Below are 14,064 nucleotides of genomic sequence, written 5' to 3' on the forward strand. Positions count from 1 at the left end.
GAAACTGTTCTTGACTTGAAGCACCACTTTAGCTAATGGGGCCTCCCGCTGCTGCCACGCAATTTCTGTTCTCATCCTGAAGCAAAGTTCTTAACCCGAGGTACTATTTCTGGGTTAGCGGAGTCTGTAACCTGAAGCGTATGTAACCCAAGGTACCACTGTATTCTGCTCAGGTTTCTACCCAACCATTCCCTCCAATCAGGGTTTGCTCTTTGCTTCCACCTAGCAATTCCACTTTTTGTTCCCAGTGTCACTCTACAACCCATGGCAACTAAGCATGCTCAGTCCTCATTGGGGTCCTGCCCCCTTTCGAATACATTTCGTGTAGGGTTGCCATATTTCAAAAAGTGAAAATCCAGACACAAAAGTTGTTGAGCTTTTTTTGAAGTTTTAAAACTATTTTTTAGCTTCCTATATGGGCAGCCTGGATATGGTTTTCCTGGACATTTTAACTGATTCGCGAAAATTCCACCCAGATGCCATTTTTAACTGATGAATCCTGGCTATGTCTGGGAAATTCTGGACAAAAAGCAGCCCTATTTTAGACTTCTCAAAAAATGTGAGGATACCTTGCTCATCTTTCCCAGCAGCTCCAATCTGCCTGCAGTCACTTTGCTACTTACCACCTGAGCTTGCCATTGCAAAGAGTGGAGTTTAAAACTCTTCTTCTTTTTGCGGTTAAGGCTTGTTCTCAATTAGCCAAACCCTGCTCAGACCATATAAACTTTTAAATATATTTCTATCCCTTTGTACAATTGAAATATGAGAATGTAGGAGCTTGTCCTACTTCTTGAGCAGATGATACATTAAATGATCTGCAAGGGTTGTCTGTGGGTGAGCAGATGGTGTCTGTGACCTCCGCTGCTAGTAAAGTCATGGGTGCATCTGCATTATTGTGCCTGTCTTTAAGAGTTCCGTGTTACATTTAGTCTGCCTATGCTTCTGTTTTGCAGTTGCTGCCAGTCATATGTTTAATCTGACCCAATCGCTAACACTTGGAACAAACCTTATTATGAGGGACCTAGGAAGCATTGAGCAATGAATAAGTGAATAAAGATGAGCAATAAATGTTTATATTCTGACACTGTCCACAGAACAAGGTTGGGACAAGCAAGGTTCTGAGAGATTTCACACTGGTGTGGAGGAATTTCAGCCAAGGAGTTCCTTCCATGGCTACTGTCTAAAAACATGACGATTACTCCTGAAAATGTGAATTGTGTCCAGGGCGGCTGTCTTACCAGCTCAATCTGGTACGCAGGCTAAGACCCTACCTGCCCGCGGACTGTCTCGCCAGTGGTGCATGCTCTAGTTATCTCCCGCTTGGACTACTGCAATGCACTCTACGTGGGGCTACCCTTGAAGGTGACCCGGAAACTGCAATTAATCCAGAATGTGGCAGCTAGACTGGTGACTGGGAGTGGCCTCCGGGACCACATAACACCGGTCCTGAGAGATCTGCATTGGCTCCCAGTACATTTCTGAGCACAATCCAAAGTGTTGGTGCTGACCTTTAAAGCCCTGAACGGCCTTGGTCCTGTATACCTGAAGGAGCGTCTCCACCCCCATCGTTCAGCCTGGACACTGAGATCCAGCGCCAAGGGCCTTCTGGCGGTTCCCTCATTGCGAGAAGTGAGGTTACAGGGAACCAGACAGAGGGCCTTCTCGGTAGTGGCTCCCGCCCTGTGGAACACCCTCCCTTCTGATGTGAGGGAAATAAGCAGCTATCCTATCTTTAAAAGACATCTGAAGGCAGCCCTGTTCAGGGAAGTTTTTAATATTTAATGCTGTACTGTTTTTAACATTTGATTGGGAGCCGCCCAGAGTGGCTGGGGAAACTCAGCCAGATGGGCGGGGTATAAATAATAAATAAATTTTAAAAAATGCTTTGTGCTTGTCATGAGCCCCATGATCACGACTGGTTCAGGGCAGTTGCTGGAAGAAGAGTCAGAGGAGGAGGAAAGTGGAGAGTGCAGAAGAAGACTGACACACCAACCCACTCCTGTTTCCTTTAGAGAGGGGGAAGGGGAGGCAGTCCTACTGGCTGCCTCTCAGTCCCCATTCATGGGGTGGAGGGGTTCCTTATCAACAGGGTGGGTGTCAGTCAGACAGTGGGGGAGGTTGGACAGCTGGAATAGCCTCTAAGCCTGTGTCTCCAAGTGCGTCAGTCTTGTTGAGTGACTGTCTCATGAGTGAGCGCACCAAACTGCTCCTCTAAAAGCTGTTTGTAATAACTCTCTGAGCTCTCGAGGCATCACAGAAACTGTAGAGATTAGTTCACTTCTTATGTGGTGCAAATAATGCTACTGGTAGTCCTTTTAATTTGGAACATTCTTTTTCTAACCCCTTAGGGTAGCTAACTTGTTTTTGGTCCAAGGGCTGTATTGTTACATGGTCAGCCCTAAGGGGGCTGCAGGTCAAAGATAGTGTGGTCACGGTGGAAAAGGATGTGCAGTGAGAAGTGCAGTTCCCAAGGCTGCCTTCACAAAGGCTCTCCCTTTAAAAGAAAAAGAAATATTCAGTATTAAATTGAGTTTTAAAAAAAAGCATTTAAAATTTTGTCTAGGTCCCTGGAGGCACAAAACATTTGAGTAAAAAAAGAGCAGATCAATTATTTTTTTAAGTTAAATTCTAAATTGACAAATTTGGTGGGCCCGGCCTTCCCAAAACGTTTTGGCATCATAACATCACGGTAGGAGATCCAACTCAACTCAACTCAACTGAAAGATTTAAATAAAATTAAACATTATGGGTGAATCTTGTGGAAGCCACAAAAAACTTTGGGGGCTTGATACAGCCCATAGAGCATTGTTTCAGGAGATTGTCGTTATGCATGGGAATTGAGGGAGAAAGGATGGAGATAGTTATGACCACACTAAAATATTCCTGTCCAATGCTCCTGCCTTGCCAGGTATTGATTTTGCATGGGGAATTCGTGACCCCAGCAGGCAAAAAGAGAATCTGTGAAAACCCCAGCAGTGTAATATATATATATAACCTATCTATATTAATTGATTACATTATGAAACATCACCAAGAATGTTTCAGAGTAGTTGCCATGGGTGTTTGATGATAACAGTGACAGCCATTATTTCAGAGGCACAGATGAAGCTGCAGGGGAATGGGGTGGGTGGGGGCCGCTTACTCCAAATTGCTTTGGACTTCATGCATTTATTGTTTCACGAGATCTACTGGCTGCTATTTTCAGAAATTGAAGGACACCTTGTCCATGCCTTTGCTTCCTTTCCTTATGTTAACATCTGTAGTAGTTTGCTTGTAACAGCAGGAAACCATAGGAGAGACATATTCTATATCTCTCATCTGTCAAGGTGAATGAACATCAAGATGTTTTTCCTTTCCCCAACCAGGTGCCCTTTATTTATTTAAAGTATTTATAAGCCACACTTTCATATAATATATCACAAAGCAGGATATGGAATGAATACACAGTAGTGAGAGCTAGTTGGCAAAGAATTTCAGATTTGAAAAGGTCTGTCTGAATAATACGGTTTTCAGAAGGTATCTAAAAACAGGGGTGACTCCTGCCAAACCCGTATAGACAAGGAGCTCCATAGAGCAGGGTCAGCCACACTAAAGCCTTGGACTCTAGTAATTGCAATCTGCTCTTGTATTGGAATGTGCAGTTCCAAAATGCAACAGCTGGATTACTGGTTGGGGTTCAGTTTAGGTCCCATATATCCCCTGTGCTCAAACAGCCACACTGGTTGCCAGTTTGTTTCTGGGCTCAATTCAAGGTGCTTGCTCACATTAATGTTCAAAACCCTAAATGACTCAGGCCCCAAATACCTGAAAGACCATTTTCTTCCCTACAGACCCTCTCAGATGATTGGTATGTTCTTCCACCTTCAAAAGCTTTGAGGGGTGGTGACCCTGGAAAGGGCATTCTCTGTGGCAACCCTTAAACAGTGGAACTCGCTCCCTGCAAAGGTGCATCTGGCAACTTTATTATACACATTCCAACGAATGCTGAAGATGCACCTCTTTTCCCTGGCTTTTGATGCTTGTGCTCTATATCTTTAGGACCCACTGTATTTGTAAGTTGCTCTAAGCTGTTTTTCATATTGCCTTGTTATGTTGTGTTTTAATGTTGTAACCCGCCCTAAGACCTTAGGGTGAAGGATGGGTAACACATGTAGTAGTAGTAGTAGTAGTAGTAGTAGTAAGGCCAGCCAAACCTTAGGGGCACATGGGGCCACCAGAAATGCCCCATCAGAAGACCTCAGTGATCAAGGCAGAGCATGAGGAATCGGGAGATCCTCAAGGTCCCTCGGGCCCAAGTTATTTAGGGCTTTCTGAATTAGCACAAACCCTTGAACCTGGTCCAGTAGCAGACTGGTAACCAGTGCAACTCTTTCAGACAGTGGAATAACAAGTTGCCATCAGCCTGCTCTTGTGAACAGTTTGGCTGCTGCATTCTGCACTACCTGAACATATTTTATAGCTAAAACAATGCAAAATAGACACTCGTGGCAAAAGCTTATCAGAACAAAAATGTATTCACTTGTTTCCAGAAAGTGTAGATAGTGAGAACCTATTGTATCAAAAGGAATGTTATTCCACAAAATGAGGGAGCCATTCTGAAAGCCCTGCTCAGTGTTACTGCAGATAAGCATCCAGGAGAAACTTTCCTACAGACCACGGGGATCTACTGGTATACAAGGGATAAGGTAGTCTCTCAAGTAACCTGTTCCTGAGATTTGCTAGTGCCTGGTAGCACATTGGCAGCCAGTGAAAATCCCATAAGTGAGGTGCTGTATGCTGACGGTAGTTTGCCCCACAAGCAACCTAGCTGCTGTAGTCTCACACTGATCTTATTGCAGTAATCCCAACCATTGAATTCAGGGAAGGTGCTTACTTCTGAATAGACGTCCATACGATTGTGCTGTAAATAAACATATTTCTAGGGCTTATCCTTTCTGGTCTTCAAGCAGCCGCATCTCCAGATTAAACAGATTCCTGACTTTGATGAAGGAATAGATTCTTCCCTCCTAAATTGCCCTGTTTCCAGTTTATTTTTCTAAGAGCAGCGTTTTGTTCAGACTAATTTGCTTATTGCTCATAATTTTGAAATCTATATTTTGCTGAACAAGGGATGCAGGGATTGGAAAAATTAATCAACACAATCTTGGTGTAGGAACGCCTTCTGGTCCAATCTTTATAAGACTAGTTCCCCAAAGCTGTCTCACCTAAGAAGTGGTTTACTGATTTCAGAGTGGTTTCAAGCTTGTACAGTATTGTGTGTTCTGGGGAAGACTTGGCTTCACCTCATTCTTTCAGCATTCTGCTGTGGTAATTTAAAAACGGGTGTATAAGGCAGCATGGGGCCCAAGCAAAGTTTTAACAGGGATGTGATGTGTGCAGAGACAATTGCTGACTGGACTGTGCCCTTGGGTGCATGCTGTGTGTTTGAGGACCTCACATCATTAGATTGCATATTTTCTCTCTCGACAATGCTTGGATTTCACAAAACATCACTCTTAATTTACACCTTGATCTATTTATACAAAATACCATAGAAACCAGTGCCTGCTTGCATAGACTGTGCTGTTTTTCTATTAATATTTCAGCTCTGTGTGGGTATGAATAATTTAGTTCGGTGTGCTAGTTTTAAAATCTGAGCAACTAGCTTCCCACAGTTCTTCTGAACAAACATAACTTTGTGGCCACAAAGCAGTAAATACGTAGGCTATCATAGTCATGTGAATATTTTAGTTTCCTTGTTACATCCATGTTCTGCATTTCTCCAAGGAACACAAGATGGAATGCATCATTCTATCCCTCCCTATTTTATCCTCACAACAACGCAACCCCGTGAGCTTAAGCTAAGACAAGTTGACTGCCCCAAGGTCACCCCTTGAGCTTTATAGCTGCCTGCATGGGGATTCAAACTCTGTTGTCTCAGGTCCTAGTCCAATGCTGTAACCACTACTTCAACACACTGAATCTGAGGACAGATTTTTAAGAAAGAAAAGCAGTTGGGATGAATTCGCCACTTACCCTTCTGTCCTCTTATCAGTTGGGAGTCCAAGGAAAATCTACAAGTGAAGAGGACTAAGGTCATATGCTGTGAGGAACATAAGCAATCTTGCTCTTGCCCTTGCTCTGGATTGTTGAGCACATTGTAAAATTTATTAGTTTGCCCTTTTCTCACTTGAATAGTGGTTGGTTCCATTCCGCTGTAAGCATTTCCCTTGCTGGTCAGGAGCCAAAGATGTCATCTGCAGAACTTTCTCTGTCTAAATGCTTTTTAAAGCCAAATGGGCCAAAGAGGACTGAAATCAGTTGAGTCTGGATTGTGCTAAGTGTCTGTAACAGAGATTTATTTGCTTTGATTGATTGTTCTTAAAAGCTTGGGTTATTGTGTATGCTGAAAGACGACTTGGTGTGAAGCCTTTTAAGTACCTTGGTCAAGCAGGGCATAACAACTAGCTTTGGTATGGGGTAGTTTTGTTTTTGTTTGGGTAAATGCTGGGATGGGTAAATGAATTCATCAGTTGGCAGTTTTGAGAGGTTAGTGGAGCCTGCCCACCTGTCAATCACGTGAAGTCATTATGACTCCAGGTGACCCGTTTTTCCTTTGTAGTGCAGCAAGCCACATGGAAGAAAAATCCAAGATCAGCCAGGCAGGACTTGAATTTACTGCCAGGCAGCTGATAGATGCTGGTTTCAAGCTGTGCTTTTCTGTAGAAGTCTGCTGTGCTGCTGAGAGTTCTCCAAGGTGGGCTTGCTCTGCCTACCTGTCAGCTGATCATTGGTGTCAGTAAGCCTCTCTTGTTGATGAACAACCAGGAGCATACTTTTAAGGAACTAAATTGGGCATTGGCAGCTGCATCTCTACCTGCTCCTCAGACAGGTGGGTGTGGTTTAGGGAAGACAGCCCGGTGGGCCAAATTGGGACCTGTGCTGGGCCTAATTATGCCCATGGCCCATTTATCATGGAATACATGGATATCTTTTTTTCCCTCCTGCCTACTTTGCAAGCCTGACAGCATTTTCTCTAGCTAAAACTGCTTTGCTTTAAAGCTGCCAGTTGCTTTGTGAAATGGTATTGTTAAGCTCTGAGTTTACATGAGGTTTTGCATTCTTTCCAGACCCATTATCCCATCCTGATTTTAATTTCTGCATCAAAACTGGCCAGACTGTCTTTAGGCTTTATTCTGCAACACTGCACTCAGTTTCGTAAAATTGTTAGCTTGGGTTCTGTAATAGATGCCAGACAATTACAGCCATGCAGCTTTTCATAGCTCTTGCCATGAGTGGCATGAGCTGTCCCTTTTATTGTGCTCATGAAGCTGATACTGTCACATGTGCTAATTTTACAGTGCAGAGCAGAAACATCCATGTGTGGCCAGACCATGGAATGCATACTCGCTAACAGAAAGACAGGACTTTGAACTGTGTTTGCAGAGTTTATAGGCTAAAACTTTCTGTAGGTTTCCTACTTTAGTCCCTGAAATGACCCATTTCTTCAGTATTTTTTGTATAATTGTCACCAAGGCAAAATACATAGGGGTGGGGGTTTTTTAACACCTTGTATTTCTGTTGCACACATCTCAAACTTGCTTAATATTTTTCCTACCAGAAATAGTAATCCTCTGAGACTTACTGCATGTGTGCTCAAAGTTAGGAAAGTGTTGCTGATCTGCTTCTTAAATACCTTTTGCTAAATCTCTTGCTCTTGTTAATTAAACCTCTTTGTCTTTAAAAACAACGGTGCAGATGTGTCACTGTAATCTGTGCAGCCTCCTGCAGATAATGTGCAACTTGTGTCTTCACCCTTCCTGTACATAACATACACCAGCTTGCTCACACTTCAAATGTGGAAGCAGACGTCAGAGCTGCTCTTGATAGCCTCACGTGGGATGCCAGCAGGCTGATCTTGAGAAAGCAATCAGACTTCACACCATGTTCACCTAATGAATCTTCTAGGGCAGGGCTGCTGTCTCCCCCAAGTGGGCGGGAAGCACTGCAAACTAAATGGAGGATTAGTGCCATCTGCTGTTTAAATCCAATCCAAACCTGTTAGTTACCCCACACCGCCTTTGGTGGAAATGTTTGGGAGTAACATCAATATTATTTCAGTATTTTCAGGCAATGTCAGTTCCTATACCTGAAACTTGGTCTATTTCAGTTGTGACTTAAGCCCTGTTCATGCAGTACTCATGTGTAAAGGGCAAGTGTGGTGAAGGGGACCTTCAGGCCACGCATTTAGCACAACCCCCGAAGACATGCTGCTGTTCCCACCATTGTCCTGTTGAGCATAATGTCTGCAGCAGGGAGTCTTTTCTGTGCATGGAGCTCCCCTTTTGATTTACGATGCAGGACACTAACTCCTGCACAGAGAAAGCTCCTCCCTGCAGATGTTATACTCAACATGGTGCAGATGTAGGAGCAGTTCACTACTGGGGGTGGGACTAAATGCATGACCTACTAAATGCATGGCTACTTTTCCCGTGCTTTCGCTCTACATGCAAGTAGCACATGAACAGAGCTTAAGTCTCGGAGTCCTTATAACAGGCTGTGCTGTTGCATTACATGCACTGATATGAGCAATAGTCATCTTCATCTGAGTAAAACTTAGTAAGGCATGTCTGTAGAAGGTTTTGTGCATAAAGCCCAACCTCAATATTTAATGAGAGGTGGAGGTAAGAACACCATGTCCGCTGAATGCAGTTCAGAACATCAAATAGCTTTTAATTTATATGTAAAAAATAATATATACACACACACTCAGACACACATTTATTGACACCAACTCCTAATCAGGAGTGGCACACTGACCACTTGATTGCTAGCTTAGGAGTTCAGAGTGAAGGCGAAAAGGAAGGATTTGAGCCGTAGAATCAGCTGTGTCATGTTGCTCCAAGTGGACGCTGAGTTCTTGTCAAAAGATGACGCCTTCTGTCCAGGCTGTAAGGATCTTTCCCCAAGCCACCGGGAGATCAGATGTCCCAACTCTTCTTTCACACTCTTTGGCCTTATCCACACTTCCACAATAGATCAGAACATGGAGAAGAGGCGGTTGCTCTGACTGAGCGCTAAAGAGAAGTTTTCTGGTGATGGGGGATAGCAGGACAAGTGTGGATAAGCCCTTTGTTACCTTTCATTTCTTTTTAGATTTATTAGGGGTTTTTTTTGGGGGGGGGGTTGCTGAGGCTTTACTTTCCCTGCCTACATTGCTTTGCCCACTCCAAATTATTTTTCTGAACATACCTGCAGTTGCTTAGCTGCAGTGCCCAGCTGCTAGAAAACAACAGTTGTATCCCATAAAAGCAGACTGCTGTGGTCATACTGTCAGTTGACCTGGGAAAAGAAAAGACAAAGGAGTACACCCTTATACAAATCAAAGTGGAGTCCCTAAGACCATGGGATGGCAGCTTTTATGCTTCCTTCTGGCAACTCCAAGCTGGTGCCAAACGTATTGCTCTACTTTCCTTTGGACCACATCAGTGAGGCCAAGAGGGGGTTCTTAACATCTGGGCAGCCCAGGACCTCCACACACACTACCCAGGCTTTCACCTCAGGCAGGTTACTTGGGTGCTACTAATGCAGCAGTTTGACTTCACCCCTGAATATGCACTCCATTGTCTGTTGAGACAGACAGATGCCACAACAATAGTTTCTGGTGGGCACACTTTCACATACGCAGTTTATTTTTAACACAGATCTTTTGTAGTGTGTACGTCACAACCTTTTTCCTGTTTGTGAAATACAGTTGACCTTTAGCCATATTATGATAATATTCCATGACCTTAATAAAAATGAAATATCGCCTTAAGATCTAGTAGGCTAGAGCAATCTTCCTGAAATCTAGTGCCCTCTAGATGATTTTGGACTCCCAACTCCTTATCAGTCCCAGCCAGCATGACTAGTGGTCAGGGATGATGGGAGTTCTGGTCTATCCACAACTGGAGGATTTCAGGCCAGGGGAATCTGTCTTAGAGGCTCGTACGGTGCTTCTACATTCTGCATTTGCAAGGAGGGTTGCCAAGATCCTGCTCTGACTTTCGTTTTAATTCCTTCCATCTTTGCTACCACCTTTGCCATTTATATGTAAATGACTAACCGAGGTCTTCCATCCCTGTTAACTTTGTATACTTCATAGTTGCTAGTTTGCTTTCATTATTGCTTGGCATCCTTTTTGCATGTCTGCGTCTTCTTCAGAGGACAGTTTGGAGGGGTCACTAAATGACTGAGAAAGGCTGACCAGGTGGCTTTCAGAGAGAGAAGCAGATACCATGTATTAATATGGAGAAGCAATTTCCATATAAACTAGTGAAACTTACATGCACCCAAATAGGTTTTGAGCCAGGCATAGCTCACAATGCACTATTTGGGCATGTTAAATTTCAGTAACTCATCTGCTGTTTCTATCTTAAGGGGCCTTTTTTGTTTCCTAATCATCATAGAGTATCTGCTTTCATAAAAGCTGCTGTGCCAGGTGTATCAACAACGTTTGTGTTTTCCTCTATACAGTGGTACCTCGGGTTACAAACACCTTGGGTTACAAACACATCAGGTTACAGACGCCACTAACCTGGAAGTAGTACCTCGGGTTAATGGCGCGGTAGGCCCCATTAGCTAAAGTGGTACCTCGGGTTAAGAAGCGACCTCCGGAACGAATTAAGTTCGTAACCAGAGGTACCACTGTATCTGCTATCTGCTTTACAAGAGTCCCGTGAGTTCCGATTAGGGCTTGGGATAGATTAGAATAACTGCCAGTGTCTTTCAGTTCAGTGCATCCATTGCTGCTTTCACTCAGACTGCTTTGGTGTGCAACATGAGATCTCATGTATCAGGCACCTGATTGGTCGTCAGGTTCCTGAACTGCTGATGTAGGTAGCAAGTATATGATATTGTGGATGGGACATCTACCATACCATAGAGAACACATATTCTCTGCATCCCTTCATGAGAAATAAGAGGGTATACATCTGGGCTTTTTCTGTTGTGACACTGGCTATGTGGAATTCTCTTCCTTGAGAGATCCAGCTGGCACCTTTGCTATGCAAGTTCTACCAGCCACTGGAAATGTTTGGTTTTTTAAGAGCATATATTGAATTGTGCCTGTGTTTTTTTTTAAGGTTTTTATTGATAGAATGAAACATGGACAGAATAAAACTTAAACTATATACCCTCCCCCTCCACAACTTGCCAGTGGTAATATGTATGTTTTGTTATCATCTCTCTTTTAGTTGACAAAGGAAAAGCAGTATTCCAACTTGTTTTAGTGTGACCATTTTTAAACTCTTTTTTAATTATTTGTAAGTCACCTTGAGTGCTCCATGTCTAAACAGGAAACACACTTCCTCAATGATTAATAAGCCTGTTGCTGGGGGCTCACTGCTTCCCAGCCAAGATGTCTCCTCAGGGCTTGTTTTCTCTAATAGCCAGGTGGGTTATTTGTTGTTGTTTTTTCCCTGTAGGAGCATGACATCGAGACAGCTTGTGGAGTTGTTCATGTCACTATGCGGGGCACCCCAAAAGGAAACAGGCCCGCCATCCTCACATACCATGATATTGGCCTAAACCGTAAGTCCTCTTTATTTCTAGGTAAGCAGACCTAGGCAATTTTTGGTTTGCAAGGACAAGAGAGAACCATGGCACACATTCGGTTCCAGCCTTTCTTTCTTTCTTTCTTTCTTTCTTTCTTTCTTTCTTTCTTTCTTTCTTTCTTTTGTTCTTGTTTGGTGTGGTCACAGTTCAAAACATGAGCCTAAAGTCAGAATGGAGCACTACTTTCACACGTGGTCATTCCCAGTGTTTTTCTTACAGATAAGTCCTGCTTCAATGCTTTTTTCAACTTTGAAGACATGCAGGAAATCACTCAGCACTTTGCTGTGTGCCATGTTGATGCACCAGGACAGCAAGAAGGGGCTCCCCCTTTCCCCTCTGGGTAAGTGCAGTAGCATCTCTCTGGTCTCTTTCCCTGGGGTTGCCTGCGCCAGGTTTTAAGACCAGTCTCTGAGGTCCTGTTGTATGGCATGTTGATAAGACACGTCAGACAGATTGAGACGAAGCTTTTTCAGTGGTGACACCCTATTTGTGCAGTTCTCTCCACTGGGAAAAAAGAAAGCCTGGCTTTAAAGAGAATTCTTCAATCCAAATTTCATTAATTGCTGCATTGTAGTTTAATTGCTACTCTCATTTTTTTATGTGGTCTCCATTTTGTAGTTTTCTATAGTACTTCTGCTATATAATGTTGTAAAGGTAAAGGTACCCCTGACTGTTAGGTCCAATCACGGATGACTCTGGGGTTGCGGCGCTCATCTTGCTTTACTGGCTGAGGGAGCCGCCATTTGTCCGCAGATAGCTTCCGGGTCATGACTAAGCCGCTTCTGGTGAACCAGAGCAGTGCACGGAAACGCTGTTTACTTTCCCGCTGGAGCGGTACCTATTTATCTACTTGCACTTTGATGTGCTTTCGAACTGCTAGGTTGGCAGGAGCAGGGACTGAGCAATGGGAGCTCACCCCGACACGGGGATTCAAACTGCCAACCTTCTGATCGGCAAGTCCTAGGCTCTGTGGTTTAACCCACAGCACCACCCGCGTCCCCTATATAATGTTGTAGCATTCCTTAATGAGGTGGAAGTTATGTAGATGTGATACTGTATGGATTGGAAGGATTTGGGGCAAGGGCTGTACCTAGTTCCTTGATCTCCTTTTGCTGTACACAATTCTACCGCTATTGTTGAGAGAGCTTGAAATACAAAGGCAAACAAATAGAGCCAGACTTGCCATGCCTGTTTTTGCGTCTTTGCTGTGTTTTTGCGTCTTTGCTGTGGAGGTAGATGGGGGAGATGTATGCTATTGGGAGTGTTGCCTGCAAGACGAAGGTCTCTTGTGAGCTACTTTGGCTTTTAAATTGTGTGGTTTTGGTCAGTACACATATTTATTCCCATATGTCATGCTTCAGCCCCAGGATCTATTATAATTGGAACCTCCTTGCAGAATTGTGTGTTTGACAATGTGCCTTGAAATAACATCTTTAGGTTTTGAGTTAATGTATGTCAGCTATTGGCAGCCTCTCTTGTTAACTAACACCCCCTTTTTATGGTTTCAGATACCAGTATCCCTCTATTGATGAATTAGCTGAAATGCTCCCTGCTGTTCTTACACACCTGAGGCAAGTATACAAAGACACCCAGACCTTTAATAATTTGCTTCACTGCAGGATGTCCACATAGCATGTCCCCATTCCCCAGAATCTTCCCCAGGAATAGAGGAGAGACATGTGTTTAGGATGCATAGAAATGAAGCAGTTGCTCAGTTTCATTTAAATTATACATGCAGCATTTTTGTAACCACCCCATTGTTCTTCACCATGAACCACAGTAGCTCCCTCCCAGCAGATCACCCATCTCATTGCTGATCTAAAGGACGATGGCTGGGTATGTTACGGGCTTTGAAGCATGTTCTCACTTTGAACTCTCTTTCAGTCTGAAAAGCGTAATTGGTATTGGCGTTGGAGCTGGCGCTTATATCCTTAGCAAGTTTGCAGTAAGTAGCTTCTGACTGTTGATTTCCCTGTGTGAACAAATTCTTTCCCTGTGTGCTCCATGAATAGGGCTACCTGTTTATAAAAACACACGTAGCAGAGATGAGTGCAGTAATGAGAAATACTGGTAAGAGCAAGTGGCCTGAATCATGGATGTCCCAACCCCTCTGGAGGAAGGGCTTCCATTAAAAGTTGATGAAAGGTGAGACAGTTAATTCAATTCCAGGAGGATGATCACTCAACAAACCAGTAAATTTACTGTTAAAGGTAAAGGGACCCCTGACCATTAGGTCCAGTCGTGGCCGACTCTGGGGTTGCGGCGCTCATCTCACTTTATTGGCCAATGGATCCGGTGTACAGTTTCCGGGTCATGTGCCCAGCATGACAAAGCCGCTTCTGGCGAACCAGAGGAGCGCACGGAAACACCGTTTACCTTCCTGCCGGAGGAGTACCTATTTATCTACTTGCACTTTGACGTGCTTTTGAACTGCTAGGTTGGCAGGAGCAGGGACCGAGCAACGGGAGCTCACCCTGTCGCGGGGATTCG

The 14,064-nt window shown here is 43.9% G+C and overlaps 1 protein-coding gene across 1 annotated transcript in view; it reads left to right on the forward strand.

Moving 5' to 3' along the window:
- Window positions 1-14,064, forward strand: part of NDRG3 (NDRG family member 3) — a 55,996-nt gene that overhangs the window by 30,953 nt on the left and 10,979 nt on the right. The window contains exons 4-7 of the mRNA XM_081864820.1: window positions 11,445-11,550; window positions 11,794-11,914; window positions 13,083-13,145; window positions 13,459-13,519. Of these exons, the coding sequence (XP_081720946.1) occupies window positions 11,445-11,550; window positions 11,794-11,914; window positions 13,083-13,145; window positions 13,459-13,519 (351 nt within the window). The remainder of the gene's footprint in view (window positions 1-11,444; window positions 11,551-11,793; window positions 11,915-13,082; window positions 13,146-13,458; window positions 13,520-14,064) is intronic.

Source organism: Podarcis erhardii, assembly GCF_964252035.2.
Source record: "Podarcis erhardii genome assembly, chromosome: 6".
Taxonomy (NCBI): Eukaryota; Metazoa; Chordata; class Lepidosauria; order Squamata; family Lacertidae; genus Podarcis; species Podarcis erhardii.